This window comes from Diabrotica virgifera, chromosome 4, assembly GCF_917563875.1.
Source record: "Diabrotica virgifera virgifera chromosome 4, PGI_DIABVI_V3a".
Classification (NCBI taxonomy): Eukaryota; Metazoa; Arthropoda; class Insecta; order Coleoptera; family Chrysomelidae; genus Diabrotica; species Diabrotica virgifera.
In genome coordinates this window covers 195,246,840-195,266,242 of record NC_065446.1, presented here as the reverse complement: position 1 = coordinate 195,266,242, position 19,403 = coordinate 195,246,840, and the positions used below count along the sequence as shown (strand labels likewise).

Here is a 19,403-nt window from a genome sequence, read left to right as displayed (position 1 = left end):
TTCTTCATACATACTTGCGTGTTGTATATGAATTCGTGGTCAGAAATAGTTGGATCGTATTTTAGTCTTCAGAAAACCTGCGAAAAGTCTTCAGAAAACTAAAGAAGTGCAGTATAAAATGTGCTGATAGATCGATATAAGCATTATCATGTTTTCATGAATGCTTCTCAGTTATGCAATACCAGCAAAACTGCAGTTCCGCCTTATCTTTAGAAAACTACTGAACAGTGGCGGATCTATGGAAGGATAGGGCTAATTCCACCGGTAACATGTTCCAGAATTAATGAAAAACTTGATTTAACGAAAATGAACGAGATGGAGCTATCAAAACACATTTATAACCAAAGAGCGGATAGTGTGACGAAAAGACGTATGCCCAGAGCACGGGCGCCCGTATAAAAATTTATAGGGGGCGGGGCAAACGTGAAGATGTTGCACATTATATTTTGTATACTTTGAATAACCATATATAATTCAAAGCACCCGAAAAGCCAGCCCCCCCCTGCCCATGGCCCAGAGTACGATTTAAGGACCAGAAAAGATAGACTACCTAAAAGACCTTACAATTGGGATATATCAAATTAAACTGGCTCCATCTTACATACAAGATAAAATAAGAAGAGAAAATGACGTTTCATCAATGAGTTTCAAATTGATGAGAATATGGATGAACCGGGATTCATAAGAGTTCGAATATTTTCTAGGTTTGGGCAAGCTACAAAACACCAAGTATTCATTTCCTATACGGTTGATAAAGATAATGATGAATATGAGCCTGCAGAAGATCCGATTAACGGGTACTACTGTACCTGTCAATCTGGTGCGAGAACTGTAGGTACTTGTGCTCATATTACCAGTGTGTTATGGTTTTTAGGCTTTGCAAGACATCAACCCAATGCTAAGTATCCTGATAGATCGTTAGCTAACACGACGTATGATGCTTTTAACCCAAATCAGCAAAATGTTAACGTACAAATAGTGGAAGATGATTTAAACCCGATTTTTCCATAGACAATTGTAATTAATATTTAGCATTTACAGACTACCAGGTGCTTTGTTTTTTTTGTACTGAAATCAAGTCCATGTTCTCTACCTGTCTTATATCTGATATGCGGCACAAGTTTCATGTCAGCTAATGTATTTTTTTATGTTTCAACAATTTTTTCTTTAATTATTCTGGAACATGTTACGAGTGGAATTACCCCCATCCCCCCTAGATCCGCCACTGTTCAGTAGTTTTCTAAAGATAAGGCGGAACTGCAGTTTTGCTGGTATTCCATAACTGAGAAGCATTCATGAAAACATGATAATGCTTATATCGATCTAGCAGCACATTTTTTTATACCGCACTTCTTTAGTTTTCTCAGGACTTTTCGGAGGTTTTCCGAAGACTAAAATACGATCCAACTATTTTTGACCACGAATTCATATACAACACGCAAGTATGTATGAAGAACATGAGTTTCTCTTCTTCTATTAATAAATATTTTCGTTCACTTGACCGTAAATTAGTGCACTTAACGTAAACCGAGCACTCGAATCCAATAACTTCAGAAGGCTGTAACTCGAGAATAGTAGTTATTCAGACCCAGGTGCCATGGACTTTTCATCAAATTTGACTGGGACCACTTTTCCATAAGGAGTGTTGCGTGGTCCTTTACACTAAAAACACCCAAATAAAAATCCACCGTAATTAAATTCTGCATAGAGATGTGTTTTTTCCGATTTACTTCGACGAAAATTTCCCCCGGAAAATGAGGGTTTTTCCAACAAAATCTTTAATTTTCAACTAAAATTTCAAATAAGTAATTGTTTATCAATAATTAAATAACTTGGTAATATAAAAGCTCTTTTCATATAGATTATAATTCCAGAAGCCGATGGAAGATGAATGAACAGTTTAACAACAATTAAATTGTGAATTAAAAAACTACGGTCGCTATAATAACCACAATAATTATGATACATAAAAATAACTATGATTTTTGTACCTATCTACTGTACTTTACAGGATTGAAATTGGACTATCTAAGCGGCAATATTTTAAAATTGTAAACAATTTTTTGGCTTATAAACAAATAGAGTATTTCGGGAAATATTAAATTAAATCATGGAAACGGTATTGGAAAAAAAGTGGCAGGACGCTTCTTTTAAAAGAAAAACCGTTTAATTGTGATGAGTGGTTCCTGAAATACAACCGATTAAAGTTGGCCGGCATTTACGGCAAAGATATAATCAATAGGATCATAATTTTCGAACCATTACCTTTTTATTTTTGTCCTCTTTCTCCACACTAATTTCATATCTTCAAAATACTCATATATTATACATATATTATTATAATAAAAACTATCGATATTACGAGTGAAAATTGGCAAAAATAGCAAAATTCCAATCAAAAATTAGATTGGAGAAAATGTAATCTCAAATTTCAAAATCGGTATACGTTAAAAAAATGCATTTTCTGGGCTTCCCATGGAGCAATTTTCTTCATTCTTTTTTTGTTACCAAGTAACTTGCTTTTATTTTGCTTATAATATATTAATTTATTTATCATAACAAAAATTTCAGCTTTCAAATGAGAATATTTGTGTTTTTAACGTTAAAAGGTACACTTTTAGTAAGTTTATCTAAAAAAAGTCTACAACTGGAAAAAATATGTAGTTTTCTTTTCTGATAAATAAATTAATCTATTATAACAAAACAAAAGCTAGTTTGACATTTTTTAATAATGCGTTAGTTAGATGGCTCTACTCGAGTTACTTGGGAACAAAAAAAGAATGAAGAAAATTGCTTCATGGGAAGCCGAGAAAATGCATATTTTTAACGTATACCGATTTTGAACTTTGAGATTACATTTTCTCCAACCTAATTTTTGATTGGGATTTTGCTATTTTTGTCAATTTTCACTCATAATATCGATAGTTTTTATTATAATAATATATGTTATGAGTATTTTAAAGATATGAAAGTTGGCGTGGAGAAAGAGGACAAAAATAAAAAGGTGACGGTTTGAAAATTATGACCCTATTGTTTATATATTTGCCGTAAATGCCGGTTAACTTTGACCATTTGTATCCCAGGAACCACTCACGACAATTAAACGTTTTCTCTTTTAAAAGAAGCGTCCTGTCGCTTTTTTTCCTATACCTTTTTCATTATTTAATTTAATTTAATATTTCTCGATATATTCTATTCCTTTATAAGCCAAAAAATTGTTTATAATGTTAAAATATTCCTGAGACCACTTAAATAGTCCAATTTCAATTCTGTAAAATACATTAGATAGGTACAGTGTCTTTTTATACAAAAATCATAGTTATTCTTATATATCATAATTATTGTGGTTATTATAACGACCGTAAATTTTTAATTACCAATTCAGCTTCTGGAATTATAATCTATACGAACGAAGCTTTTATATTACCAAGTTATTTAATTATTGATAAACAATTACTTATTTATAATTTTAGTTGAAAATTAAAGATTTTGTTGGAAAAACCCGCATTTTCCGGGGAAAATTTTCGTCGAAGTAAATCGGGAAAAACACGTCTCTATGCAGAATTTAATTACGGTGAATTTTTATTTGAGTGTTTTTGGTGTAAAGCTAAAATCTTTGGAGTTATAGAGCAAAAATTGAAAAAACACGATTTTCGGGCGCAATTTTGTTTATAAAAAAAGTAGCACACTATCTGCGGACTTTGCATACCTATATTATTAATATCTACAATCATAAGATTCGATTCCAGCAATAAAATTGCTGGTAAATAACTTTTTCCACCTACCTCTACCGAAAGTATACTTTTCCGGACCTGACTTTAGGGAGCAAAGTTGTACTTTTCCTCCCTAGGGAGGAAAAATTTTTTCCTCCCTAGGGAGGAAAAGTAAAAGTGACGTCATGGTATTTCATTCATGAAATACAACTTATGGACGCCCTGTACAATATCAATTTTCTATTACGTAAGTATCTATACATTTTAACGTTTATTTATAACACACCCTGTATTCTGTAGAATGGTAAAAAACAGTAAATTGTTATTTTGATTTAACAATGTTTACATTAATAATTTGACTTATATTTGACAGTTGACAGTTATATTGTACCTACTTGTTTGTTTTAGTTCTAATAAATTTTGTTGGTTAGTTACGTAAATAAATTAAGTAGAAATGAAAAAATGACTTGTTATTTGAGGAAGGTGGAAAAACCATATGTATAACATGGGAGTAAAGTGCCTTTTCCTCCCTTGAATGATTACTGCCCTCCGCTACGCGTCGGGCAGTAAACTTCATTCTCGGGAGGAAAAGTAGCACTTTCCTCCCTTGTTATACAAATAGCTATTACTTGTATTTTGCTAATTAGCCCAGAGTATGATCATTGATCACAGTAGCAAACCCTTTTAGAATAATTATTGGCATTTTAGCTACAGCATATTTTAAATGCAGTGATCGCGTTGACAATAGCAATTTGTATGCAGTGGCGCTGCAATAATAAACAAAAGACTATTTTACAATTGAAACCGGAACAGGTTGTATTACTCACTAAATAAATGAAATTTACTTTTACAAAGCTTATTTTATCTTTGTTTTATACAGGGTGTTTCAAAAAGGTATGTCATAAATTAAATCACGCATTCCGGTGACAAAAATAAATTGATTGAATCCAACTTACCTTAGTACAAAAGTGTACACAAAAAAAGTTACAGCCCTTTGAAGTTACAGAATGAAAATCGATTTTTTTTTTATTATATATCGAAATATCTTAGAGATTTTTCATTGAAAATGGACATGTGGCATTCTTATGGCAGCAACATCTTAAAAAAAATTAAAGTGAAATTTGTGCACCCCATAAAAATTTTATGGGGGTTTTGCTCCCTTAAACCCCTCCAAACTGTTGTGCAAACTATTTTCATCTTGGTCTATCGGTGTTGCGTCATCTGCTTAACAGAGTATTTTTACTTCTCTCTTTCCCATTCTGTATTCTGTATCTTGCCATAAAAGCGTCTTTGTTGACTCTTTTGATGATTTCATCCATGATTAAATAGACGAGCATAGGGCGGTCTGGTGCGGTTCGTAGTATTAAATTAGTATCAATTTTCTTCTTCTTTAAGTGCCATCTCTGCGACGGAGGTCGGCAATCATCATAGCTATTCGGATTTTAGAGATGGCTGCTCTGAAAAGTTCATTTGATGTACATCCGTACCATTACGTACACCCACAGCTCGAATGATTCTAGTGTTTTCATTGATGCTGCATTTAAGATCCACGCTTCCATTCTATAAAAAAAGTCGATAAAACGTAGCACCTAGCCAACCTAACTCATAGCTCCAACTTCAAATAGAATAGAATAGAATAGTAATATCCTTTATTGTCATGAAAAATTGTACAATTTTATCGACAAAGCTTACAAAAAGTCAAGAAAACAAAACAATAACAATTCAATTTACTAAAATTACATAAATCGTCAGTATAAATTAAAAAAAAAAAAATAATAAGAATAATGAAGTTAAACAGTTAATCAGTTGCAAAATTTAAAAATTTAAATAAATTGCAAATTGCATAGTCGATCTAGTAATTAAGTTTAAAAGTTAAGCTGCTGCATATGACACCCAAATATAGATGAAAACTAACAATAAAAATACTACTTGTGCAAAGGGTACTGTAATTTCTTAGTTATTGATTAAGAAAATCTTCTACTGCATAATATCGTCTTTCGGATAGGTAGGCTTTTGTCAGTTTACGGAATTTGGGGAAAGATGCTGCAGATTTAAATTGTAGAGGGAGAATGTTGTAAAGTTTTTTTGCGGAATATAATATAGATTTCTTTACTAACTCAGATGACGGGGTCGGTAAATAGATGTCAAAGGTAGAATTTCTCGTGAAGTAGTCATGAATAGGTCTTGGTGGAAAGACATGTAGATGTTTACGAATTAAGCAAACAGTTTCTTAAATATATAAAGATGGAAGGGTTAAAATTCTCTGATCTTTGAAGTAACTTCTATAATGTGTTGTTCTTCTGAGGCCAAACAGATATCTTATTGCTCTTTTTTGTAATTTGAAAATAACATCGAATTGGGCAGCTGTACCAGAACCCCAAAAAGGAAGACCATAACGAAGATGTGACTCGAACAAAAAAAATATGTTATTTTGGAAGATGCTAAATTGAGTTCATTCGAAACAGATCTTATAGCATAGCAAGCTGAAGATAGTTTCTTCCTTAACAAATTAATATGGAGTGAGCATTTAAGGTTGCTGTCTAAAAAGATACCAAGAAATTTTACAGAATCAACAGTATTGATTTGGCTGTTATTAAGAGGTAAGGGTTGGAGAGCTCCTTTATAGGATAATGCTGCTGTTTTATCTAAGTTAAACGAGAGTAAATTAGAGTCAGACCAGGTTTTTATTGTAAGTAGATCAGAAGTTATAGTAGCATGAAGAGTTGCAATATTTGAGTTGCTTCAAGTGATACTGGTATCATCAGCAAAAAGAAAGATTTTTCCATCGATTTTTAAACTAGTGATGTCATTAATAAAGATAAGCAAAAGTAGAGGACCCAATACTGATCCTTGAGGTACCCCACATACAATGTTTTTGAGACTAGAGTCTGTATCATTTGCTCTAACCAGTTGTTTCCTATCATCCAAGTAAGATTGGAACCAATTCAAAGAAATACCTCGAATTCAGTAGAAATTTAGTTTTTTTATCAAAATGTTGTGATTTACACAATCAAAAGCTTTGGCGTAGCCACAAAAAACGGTGGCAGCGTGAAGATTATTGTTTAGTGCTTGATAAACCTCATGTAGTACAGAAAACATGGCATCAGTGGTGCATTTATTATTTAAAAAGCCGAACTGATTTTGTGATAAAATGTTGTTTTTAACGAGAAAGGACATAAGTCGGGCTTTTATGAGTCTCTCAATAATTTTGGAGAGTACCGGTAGTAGTGCAATAGGTCTATAATTGCAGGTATTAGATATTTCACCACCCTTATGAAGAGGAATAATGATGGCAGTCTTTAGGCACTCTGGAAATTTGCCTTTCTCAAAAGAATCATTAATCAGTGAGATGAGGACTTCCAACACATTTTCTGGGAGATTAGAAAAAAGTTTTATCGATAGACCATCAGTACTACAGGAAGATTTGCTTTTGATACTATTGATTGTTTGGATCAGTTCAGATTTATCGACTGGTTTTATAAATAATGAATTCGTGACCTTTCTTGAATTAGGGAGATAGGAAATGGGATCTTTTTGTTGTGGCAAAATAGTTGATGTAATATTTTACTCACATTAACAAAGTATTCATTTAGATTTTCAGGGTCTGGAAGGGAAAATGTTTGAGCAGTGTGGGTTTTATTACGAATATCGTTTATTATGGACCAAGTTTCTTTTGCAACACTTTTAGAGCTTCCCAGACGGTTTTGGTAGTAGATTTTTTAAGCTGATTTTATAAGTTTAAGATAGGTTGCCCTGTACTTGGTGATATATTCAGTGATAGAGACATTGGTAGTAAATTTCTTGATGTAGAGTAGAGAACGCATATTCTTGGAAGATATTCGGATACCTTTAGTCGTCCAGGGTTTGCGATGTTTTGGCTTAATTGGAATTAGAGGAAATGCTTTATTGAAGATACAGACAAGCTTATCTAAAAATTCACTGAAATTATTATCCACGTCATAGCAGGAAAGTGCCACTCAAAGGTTAAGCATAAATTTTGGAAATTACGAAAGTTCCGGGTAGAAAAAATCCTGCCTAAACGTCGGGTTTTTGAGGAGGGTTTGGTAAAGATATTAAACTTCGTATAAACTGCATCATGATCAGATATTCCAGCATTAATAATTGTAGAGTGGACATCAAGGGGTGAGAAATCTGAGACAGTATAATCAATTATGGTAGATGAAGTTTTTGTAATCCTTGTAGGAGAATCAACGTGCATTGTTAGACCATACGATTCAAATATGTTGATCAAGGATATTTGTGTAGCACAAGCAGCAGCATAATCAATGTTAAAGTCACCGCATAAAATTTTTCTACTTTTATGGGGTAGGTCATCTAACAAATTTAGCAGGTTCTGAAAAAATAGTTCCACGGAACAGTCAGGTGATCTGTAAATGCAAATAATATAAAGATTGAATTCTTATTGTAGACTAAGGAAAACTCAAAGAAGGCTTCACTTAACAGAAAGTCATATTTTGTTACCAAAGAAAAATCATTGCTCGTAGAAAGAATCAGGGTGCCTCCATGAGCTGAGCTTGGACGATCATACCTAGCAATTGTGGTGTATTTTTCTACAAAAAAAGGCTCGTTGACTTCAAGCCAGTGCTCTGTAACCGCAACTACCGGGGGAAATCTGAATTCCTCTAGGAACAAAAACAATTCATCAGTTTTGTATCTTATAGAACGAATATTAATCAGAACCATGCTAAAGCTGTTATCACTAAAACAATTTGAGGATTCTAGTCCCCCATAACACGTCGTGATGTTTAAAAATTTCGTTTTGGAGAGACAGCGGAATAGTAATTTCGGTAACATTCCCTTGATTTTTGCAGGTGTATAATCCTTTCAGAAGTGAGAAAGGACCTAAAAGCAGCAATATCAGCTTCCACCTCATCTGGACCAATTCCATAAGCATTGTTAAATTCAAGCAGAATTTGTCGTAGATCTTCAGTTTTAGTAGGAAGTCCCTCGGAAGCCAAAAAGAGTTTAACGCTTGTGTTGGTAAATCCATCATAGAACACTGAGGCAGGTTGGTCGTGTAGATAAGCAAGATGAAGTTTAATGGCTTTTAAGATATCCGGTTCCCTTAATCTAGCTAGAAGATATCGTCGACTATTCGAGTTGTTGGTTAATCTAACTCTTGGTGGGGTCAAAGGATCCAGCTTTATCGATGGTTCTAAAGCAGCGGTTCTCAATCATTTTGAGTCATGTACCATCTAAAGTTTCTTTTGTTATATTTCTATATTTTTAGATTGTATAAACAAGACTTACTATGTACTACTATTTAAGTTTTTCTGTGTTTTGTGTACCACCGCAAATAATGATATGTACCACCAGTGGTATATGTACCACAGATTGAGAACCGCTGTTCTAAAGTATCCTTCTTAATAAATCTCTTTTCTCTTTTCAAATTTGCTCTAGCCTTTTCTATTCTGATTTTGATTTCCTGGAAGTAATCAAGTGTGGAGTTGATCATTGTTCCAAGATATGCATATTGGTCGACTCCTTCGACATTGGATCCGATATTTATTTGAGTTTTCGATATTCTCATAAACTTTGTCTTCTTGACGTTCATTGTTTGACCGTATTCTTGTCCAAACACCGCTATTCTGGCCACCAGCCTCTGAAGATCCGCAATATTTTCGGTAAAGTAGTATCAATTCGGTATAATATTTTCGGTAGAATCAATACATATCCAATTTATTCAATTTTTTTAACCAGGAGCATTTTCCTCCGCCTTTTTTTCTTCACATTTATGTAACCTATTCTCTGTATTTTGTCGGTATTTTATAAAAAGTGAAGATTGAGGATTTTGTTGAGATTCGGCAGAATTATTAATTTTATTGGACTTCTTCTCACTCTAATAAAAGCTCAAATTACCTAAAATTGCTACCACTATTGTTATCGTATGCTGGTAGGTCATATGGGGTTCGATATATTCGTTTCTGGTTTCTATTGTTTTTGCTAAAATAGCCCCTATATAAAGAGAAATATGTACACTGAATGTGCTTGTATGCGTACACTAGACTTACTATAGTTTTGAGTATTTACAGGGGATGTACTAAAAATAAGATATGTAAAATATTGAAATATTAAAGACGACAGGAACTAATTATGGTTTCGGATTATTGATATGATAAATACGAGGTCTGGCTATTAAATAACGAGACTGCTTATGAAAAACCGTTTTTTCCATTGGTCAAAGCAATGCTGGAAGTCTTCTTTTGTTAGAGCTTTTAGGAGCTCCGCCGTTTTTCGCTTCACCTCTTCCATCGATTCGAACCGAATTCCTTTTAAGGCAGACTTGATCTTCGGAAACAGGAAAAAGTCACAGGGTGCTACATCAGGCGAGTACGGCGGGTGTTAGAGCACTGGAATGCCTCTAGCGGCTAAATAACGCTTCACAGACAGCGATCTGTTGACGGACGAGCTTTTGGCCAGGGGTCAAATTTTTTGGGACCAACTTCGCACAGACTTTCTTCATGTTCAATTTAGTTTCAGTTTCAGTTTCGTTATCAGCGTTTACAGTCTCAGCAATCATCCGAATGCTCATACGAAGATCTCCGCGCACAATTTCATTTATTTTGGTCACTGTTTGCGGAGTTAAAACAGAGACAGGTCGACCTGGACGTTGGTCATCTTCGGCGCTCTCTCGGCCTTCAGAAAACCGTTTATACCATTCGAAAACAAGCGCACGAGATGGAGAATTCTCACCAAAGGCCTCTTTCAACAAATTATAGCACTCACTCGGAGTTTTTTTAATTTAACGAGAAATTTCATATTAATCCGTTGCTCATGATTTTCGTCACACATTGTTATCGACACGAGAAAAAAACACGTGCTTTTCTAACCTCTACAGAAAAAAATACTACTACATCAGTACAGCGACAAAAACGTGTTTTCCTACTGGAAGAGTAGACACTTTCAACTATCCAATGCTGCATTCGTTTTCCACTCTTTCCCTCTAGGACGCCTTTTGCGCGCGCAGTCTCGTTATTTAATAGCCAGACCTCGTAATCATTATTTTCTTTTTTCTGCATTTGAAAGTCACACCCAATTTATAACAGTACATACCCTTTTGTAATGAGTGATTCCTCTCGTCCACATATTTAGCGCAATTGTAACAGTCGCTTTCTTAATTCAGTTTGGTATTTTGAATACAACCAAATTTTCTTTACTAATTTACTTGACTTTTGTGAACATTGTAGATTCACTCGACTAAAATAGCGTTACTGTACTAATTTCTAAATTACTTCTAAATTAAACTTTACATTTAGTTAAATTTCATAATTTACTATATAGAGCGGGCTGAATCGTCGCCCCCGTTAGCGAAATTATTTTGATTCGATTTTTTTGCACAAATTTACTTAAAAAGAGGTTCTTATAACAAATCCACAGGGTGCCAGGCGGTGTTGTGGTCGAAAAATTGTAAGCAATTTTTTTAAACACATTCACAAAAACAATTTTTTTATTTCGAACAAATTTTCTTTAGATTCTTTGGGCCATTCTGAACAAAAAAGGTCTCTTGTCATTTTGCTCTAAAATTGATTGTTGTCGAGTTGTACGCGATTTAAAATTTGAAAAATGCGAAAATGACCATTTTCGAGGCTTAATAACTCGATTAAAAATTATTACTCTGAAAGTCAAAAAGTGACCAAATCAAAATTTAATTTCCCTTCTTCAAGATCCCGAAGAAATTTTTGTCATTATTTTATTACAAAGCTGTTATTTTTAATTATTAACAATTAGCGCTGTAGTACAGGCTGTATCGTCGCACCCGTTAGCGAAATTATTTCGATTAGATTTTTGCACAAAGTTACTCAAAAAGAGGTCCTTATAACAAATTCACAAGGCGCCAGGCGGTACCTTGGTCGAAAAATTGTTTAAACAAATTCACAAAAATAATTTTTTCACTTCGATTAATTCTTTTTATATAATTTGGGCCATTTTGAGCAAAAAAGGTCTCTTGCAATTTTTCTCTAAAATTTGATTGTTGTCAAGTTATACCCGATTTAAAATTTGAAAAATGCGAAAATAGCTTTCCATGGCTTAATAACTAAGCGTATCGGGTATAACTCGAGAACAATCAATTTTAGGGAAAATTTACAAGAGACCTTATTTCTCAGAATGACCCAAATTATATAGAAAAAATTATTTTTGTAAATTTGTTTAAAACAATTGTCTAAACAATTTTTCGCCCACGGCACCGCCTGGCACCCTGTGGATTTGTTATAAGGACCTCTTTTTGAGTAACTTTGTGCAAAAAAATCTAATCGAAATAATTTCGTTAACGGGGGCGACGATAAAGCCTGGACTATAGCGCTAATTGTTAATAATTAAAAATAACAGCTTTGTAATAAAATAATTGACAACAATTTCTTCAGGATCTTGAAGGAGGGACTTTAAACTTTGATTTGATTACTTTATGACTTTCATAATATAATTTTTAATCGAATTATTAAGACTTGAAAATGGCCATTTTCGCATTTTTCAAATTTTAAATTGCGTATAACTCGACAAATATCAATTTTAGAGAAAAATCACTAGAGACCTTTTTTGCTCAGAATGACCCAAATTATCTAAAAAAATTAGTTCGAAATGAAAAAATTATTTTTGTGAATTTGTTTAAAAAAAATTGTTTAAATAATATTTCGACCACGGCACCTGGCACCCTGTAGATTTGTTATAAGGACCTCTTTTTGAGTAAGGTTGTGCAAAAAAATCGAATCGGAATAATTTCGTTAACGGGGGCGACGATACAGCCTGGACTATATCGCTAATTGTTAATAATTAAAAATAACAGATTTGTATTAAAATAATGACAAAAATTTCTTCAGGATCTTGAAGGAGGGATTTCAAAATTTGATTTGATCACTTTCTGGCTTTCATAATATAATTTTTAATCGAGTTATTAAGCCTCGGAAATGGCCATTTTCGCATTTTTCAAATTTTAAATCGCGTATAACTCGACAACAATCAATTTTAGAGAAAAATCACAAGAGACCTTTTTTGCTCAGAATGACCCAAATTATCTAAAAAAAAAATTGTTCGAAATAAAAAAATTATTTTTGTGAATTTGTTTAAAAAAATTGTTTAAGAAAATTTCGACCACGGCACCGCCTGGCACCCAGTGGATTTGTTATAATGACCTCCTTTTGAGTAAGCTTGCGCAAAAAAATCGAATCGGAATAATTTCGCTAACGGGGGCGACGATACAACCTGGACTAATACACTTAATCTTAAATCTACTTACTACAATCTACCTACTACAATCAATATTCATAGTTTTCAGATCGTCTTCTACATTAACCAACTATTTCGTTCTAGGTCTTCCTTTTTTTGTCTTCCCATTGGTTACATTTATTTATACTTTGATTTATATTATGACAACAATAAAACTTAGATTAATTTTTTATTAAAATCACTTATTTGATTTACAGGTAGTGCAGAGAAAGGCACTTGCACATTATGTTGGCCTAGAAGGCGAGGCCCAGGAGCAATAGCTGTAGGACCTCCACAATGTCCACACAGTCAGATGTCCAGTACGCGGAGCTCAATAGCTAGTTCTCCGCATAGTCAGTGTCCGACACCTTTGCCATTCCTCGTAAATTCTGGATCTGTAGGGTAAGTTTATTTTCGAGAATACATTTATTTTAAATCAATTATTTTCATATTATCGCAATGTTTTGAGTATTCATATCTCGTCCCTGCTGAATTTTTTCGTTATCTATATTGTAAGTAATAATATAAGGCACTAATTCAATAGGTTTGTTCCAACACAACGAGAAACCGTCCATGTAACGATCACCGTCCTGCGCAGTAAACAAAATAACCCATGGAACGCACGGAATACAGGCACAGAACGCATGGAACGTATTATTTTATAGTAACGTGATCGTTACATGACGGTTCTCGTTGTGTTGAAACAAACCTATAGAGAACTGCATTCTAATATGGGAGAAAGTTTCTACAATGTGATCCATTTTATTATTTAATAATTTTTCCTCATTATGTATTTATTTCATTATTTTCTGAACTTTGGCGCCATTTGTATCTAATAGGTTAATCTGTAGGATTTTTGTGGAATAATTTAACTATACACACCACTTCTATCTTCTTCTTCTTCTTCTTTAGTTTATTGGCCTCCACCTATTTGGGTATTTGGCCAGCTCATCGTCGCGGAATAAGGGAAAAATCCCTTATTCACTTACAATTTGGAGTTAGTACATTGTACAATTTGATTCTTCTTCTTTTTCTTCTTCTTCTTCTTCTTTAGTTAACTGGCAATTTTGGTTGGTGTGGGAAAAACATGACAGGATAAAAAAAATTTCACGCTAGGGGTAACTATCTATCAATAAACAATATTCTTTTTCTTCTTTGATTTAGTAGAAATTTTGAGTTGGCATGGGACAAATACAACAACTAAACTTTTTTTTCAACGACATTAAACTTTTTTCTCTCAGGGGCAACTGCCGACTACTACACAATCTTATTCTTCTACTTCTTTTTTAGTTTACTGGCAATTTTGAGTTGGCATGGGACAAATACAACAAAGACATAAACTTTTTGCTCTCAGGGGCAACTGCCTCAACTTGGCATGGGACAAATATACAACAAAGACATAAACTTTTTGCTCTCAGGGGCACTTCTATCTTTTTAACAGTGGTTCATAGAACAGGGAACACCAAAATAAGTAAAAATCGTGATTTTTTCGTTTTGATTAGAGTGAAAAATATTAATGTAGGTAATAGTAATTTAATCGCGGTAAACCTACTGCCAATGAAATTTTTTAGATAATAAAGTAACAAACAAATTTTTTTTATATAAAACTTTATCAATATTTTTGCAGAGAGAAGTCTAAAAATCGCTAAAATTAACAATTTTTTTTAATCATTACATGGGCCCTTTTAAAGCTTAAAATCTAATTGCGTAGAAAATGTTTAGATACGTATAATATATGTGTTGTTAGACACGCACACGCACTATCCAAAAATAGTTTTTTAAAAATCGTAATTTGAATATTTTGCACCAATATTTTGGTTAGCTCGGCATATTAAGTAAGGTTATCCGATTTTAATTTAGAAATTGTATTATTAAAATTTTAATAATAATCTGTTCAAAATTGGATAACCTCATTTAATGTGCTGAGCCATCCAAAATATTGGTGCAAAATATTCAAAATGAGGTTTTTAAAAAGCTATTCGTCGGATGGTGTCCACCCTGTCCCTGTTTAAAGAACATAAAGGGCCCATTGAATTTTTCAAAAATGGTCCCTTTTAGCAGTTTTTAGACTCTTCCTTGCGAAAAAATGCATCGCTAAGGCATGCTATAAAACAAATTGTTTGTTTTTTATTCTCTTCAAAAACTCCATTGACAATATTGTGATTAAATTGAATACTTGTTGAATTTAGAAAGAATCTTTATTCAATGTCCTTAGGACATGGAATAAAGGACAGGAAAATTGCTTAAATTGGATAATCAAAATAAGCTATTAAATTAGATGATGCGTAAATGGTTCAGCTGGACATACATAAGGAATATACATTGAGATAATTGTGGCAACTACGCTCTCTCGATGACAAATAGGGTTATTAGCATTAAGGAGCATTAACCTCAAATTTGGCAGTTCATTTTGGCTGATATAAATAAATGTCAAAATATGACAATGTAGTATCTAAATATTTTTGGCCTAAGGGAATGAGAAAACTGTGTGTGTTTAATTTTGAAATAAAAAATATTTTAAAAATTAAAGTAAACTTATTTATTAATCTCATTAATCATAATCTTTGTTTTTGATTTATTTATGGACATCCTTGCTTAAAAAACACACATTTTATTCGTTCTAACAGCTCTATTGCACCAGAAACGAACAGAACGTACTCGAACAGAAGCTTCAACTAGCACAGGTTAGCGCAGTTGCCACGATTATCTCAATGTATATTCCCTATGTCCAGCTGAACGATTTACGTACTGTACAACTGTACATATATTAATGATAATTAAAAATTTGCAAAACACGCTAACAATAATTGATACACTCTAGGAAATTTTTGCATCCTTCTTAGCATTACAACTCGCGAATAATTAAAAAGTGCTCCCAGTAATGAACAATAGCTACTATACAATGGGTAGAATATTGCAACATCCTTTCTGACGACTGACTAGCATTTCATTTCCTTGGTTTTAAAATGTGTACATATCCTGATATTAAACAGTGCTCATCAATGCATATTAATAGTTTCTAGACAGGACTGGCTTTGTAACAACGTAAGTTGTATAAAAAAGCTACATACCTACATAATGTACTCTTTTTAGTTTGTGTGATAAACTCACTATCATTAAATATGCAATACTAGCCACAATATCCATGTAATTTTAAATATTAAACCATACTAATGTTCGAAGTTGGAGGTACACTACTGGATCAATTAGTCTTCTATTAAAAAAGATGATGAAAACGTACACATATTCCAGCATCTTGGTTGCTGAATAACAATCGATCTTGACCATGAGGTCGAAATACGTGCTCGTATAGAGTATGCTAGGTCCGCTTTTCAAAGAATGAAAACATTCGTAATAAATTCTACCTTATCGTTTTATATTATCTGATACCAATTTGTGAAAACATTCATTTATTCCATATTGCTATAAGGAATGGAAACATGGACTCTCAGAATTACAAATGAGGCGTATAGAAGCCTTTGAGATGTGGGTTTTTGGAAGGATGCTGAAGATCTTTTGGACAGAGCATGTGACCAACAACGAGGTTCTGAGAAGAATGGGGACTGAGAGAGAACTCTAAATATGGATTGACATAAACAGAGACAGAAAATGTTCCTGGCTGAAGAATGTAAGAGACTGGCATGGACTCAAGATATAGAGTAATTTGCTGTAGTAATAGCCAACCTTCAGTAATGGAGAAGGTACCTTAAGAAGAAGATGAAGACGAAAAAGGTTTTAAAAAATAAAGACGCAGGAACTATAGTTTAACTTATTAATTATTGTCTTAATATTGTGTTTGCGTTTTGTAAGTTTAATGTTTTATCATAGCCTTGGTAGGATTTTGTACCTTTTGGTTTAATGACAATGGTGATAAGAAAACACATCATCTAAAGAGTGAGAAACAATGACAATATATACCTACTTTGTTACGTATCGACTAAAACTTTGTTAAATTCATTTAATATAAAACTTTATGTTTTATAAATCTATTGATATCACAGGAATTATCGTTTATTATACACAGGAATTATCTTTACTAAAACAACCCATTTATATTTAATCAGGTCAATCTATCTACATATTGAACGATCAATATCTAATTAATCTGTAATTACCAACATAATCCTCGACATAATCTCATGAATATTCAAATTCAGTAACATATTCCCTATTACATTAATGTTCATTGTTATGTACATGAAATATCCAATATCGTCAAAATTCTATTAATTACTAGTAAATTTTTAGGTTACTTTTGAAATACTTTTGATGTAATAAATTAAGAGGCCACGTCAGCTCGTCATCAATAATAATTCGGGAGATAGTATCACTCCCACGCAACAGTGCGTCGGCAGTATTTGACACTATATAAGATGAAGGCTCAATATTGTAACAATATACTCATAGGCGCGCTAATTGGAAATAATAGAAAACAGTTTTATTATTAGTAAATAAATATTTATGAAAATGAACCAAAATAAAATAAACCGAGCTCTACTTTTAAGTTTTACTATAAACGTATATATCAAATAGTTTAGTCGTAAGAAATGAACGATAGATTGAAGCAAGTTCGAAAATATTGTCGCCAATGAATATATACCTATGTACCTGAAAAAATTGGCATTTGTACTGTAGTCAGGATTTCTGTACTTAAATATAGATTTATTACCAATTTCATTTTCATGGTAAACAACTTTTCACATTTTTTTTTATTTATGACAACAGTATACTTCTTTTACTTACATTATTAAAATTTGTGGTGGCTCTAATTTCGATTTTCGCATAATTTTACTTGATTTTTCTTGGAAGTTCTCATTTTATTTTCGTTCGATAAACTTTTCCCATTTTTTTAAACTGTTGATGATATTTTTAGAATAAAAAAATCCTCCTAAAACTTTATATACTCGCATTAGAATACAAAACTCACAATTAATAATAATCTATTTTTTCAAATAGTCCGACAACTTAGTTCTTTAACACAAAAATATAATAAATTAATTATAAACAAACACTACTTCCCTATGGATCAACACGAACGAATTCCAATATCTTAGAAAATAATACAGTACTGCGATGAACAGATATCGATACACAGACAATAGAACAAATAAGAGAATCGTGATATTACACTTAGAAAACCGACGCAGCTTTGTTAAAAGAACAGTGACTATTTCTCTATGTTGCCTAATCAGTTACTATTATAATTATAATATTTTCGATTTCTTATTACAGATAATCAATTTTAGTAGTTTCAATGTGACACAAAATATAGGCATGGTATAAAAAAGTTTATTTGAAGTTTATTTTTTGTTCTTATTAATGGCGGTACAGGCTCGTTTTCGTAATATTTTATTTTAATTATAGAGTAATTTCCACGTACTAAAATATTCCTCAAATTGGGCTCTGTACCGCCATTTATTACTATATTACGAATATGTGTGCCAAATATCTCAACAAAATATTCAAAATTAAACCTGCAATCTTGGAACGCCTTTTACGTTTTGATAACGCCTCTTACTTGCTACATCAGCGCTGATGTAGCCTCTTAAGTATGACCTACGTAATTTTATTTACGAGATCCATAGTTAATTTTAGTGGTTTCTTTTGCTTTTCAAGAAATTTATCTGATATCAAGGTAAACATCAATAGAATTTCCTCATTCTGCAAAAATTTCAATACAGATATACAGATCTGGTTTTAAATGTGTGCACTTTAGTCCAGCCGATATGTGAAACAATTGTGCATTTAAGAGGATCGGTACGTATTTTCGGCTGCAATGCTATTCAAATGGGGATTCATTTTTTTCGAATCCTGAGAAAACTAATAAGTATTTTTAAAAAATTTAAACGCAGAATGAAAGATTACGTTATTAGCGAGGGCCGAAAGTCCCTGAGAACTTCTATAATGTTTATTTTAATAAGTTACAGCGGTGAAAAACTAAGAGAAAATTTAGTGTGATTTTTAATTTTAAATATCTCATTCAAAATAAACTTTTTATTTATTCTAAGGGACTTTCGGCCCTCGGTAATAATTTAGTTTTTCATTCTGCGTTTAAATTTTTCAAAAATATTTATTGGTTTTTTCAGGATTCGAAAAAAATGAACACAATGCTGTGGTAAAATTTTCCAAATCTATCTTTGTCTTACAACGCACTCAGCCGAATATAATATTGTCAGCATATATTGTCAGTCAGACACTGACAATCAGTGACAATTTTAAATACATATTTGACATTGCATCGAGTATATTTTGAGTTATTAATTAAATATTATTGATATATAGTATATTTGATAAATAATTGATTTAAGACGTGAACTTAATAAAAAGTTATTTATTGTGTATTATTTGTGGAAGATCCAAGCAAAGAATACATCAGGATAATATATTCTGTGATCCAAGTATTTTGTTGTTAAAGATGTTCAAAATTGTAAACGTTCCATAACAATATATTATTAAAAAATCACTTTA

At 32.5% G+C, this 19,403-nt stretch overlaps 1 protein-coding gene across 3 annotated transcripts in view; it reads left to right on the top strand.

The window, feature by feature from the left end:
• Nucleotides 1–19,403, top strand: part of LOC126883284 (uncharacterized) — a 314,814-nt gene that overhangs the window by 233,928 nt on the left and 61,483 nt on the right. For all 3 annotated transcript variants that reach the window (XM_050648628.1, XM_050648627.1, XM_050648629.1), the window contains exon 4: nt 13,154–13,337. In XM_050648628.1, the coding sequence (XP_050504585.1) occupies nt 13,154–13,337 (184 nt within the window). The remainder of the gene's footprint in view (nt 1–13,153; nt 13,338–19,403) is intronic.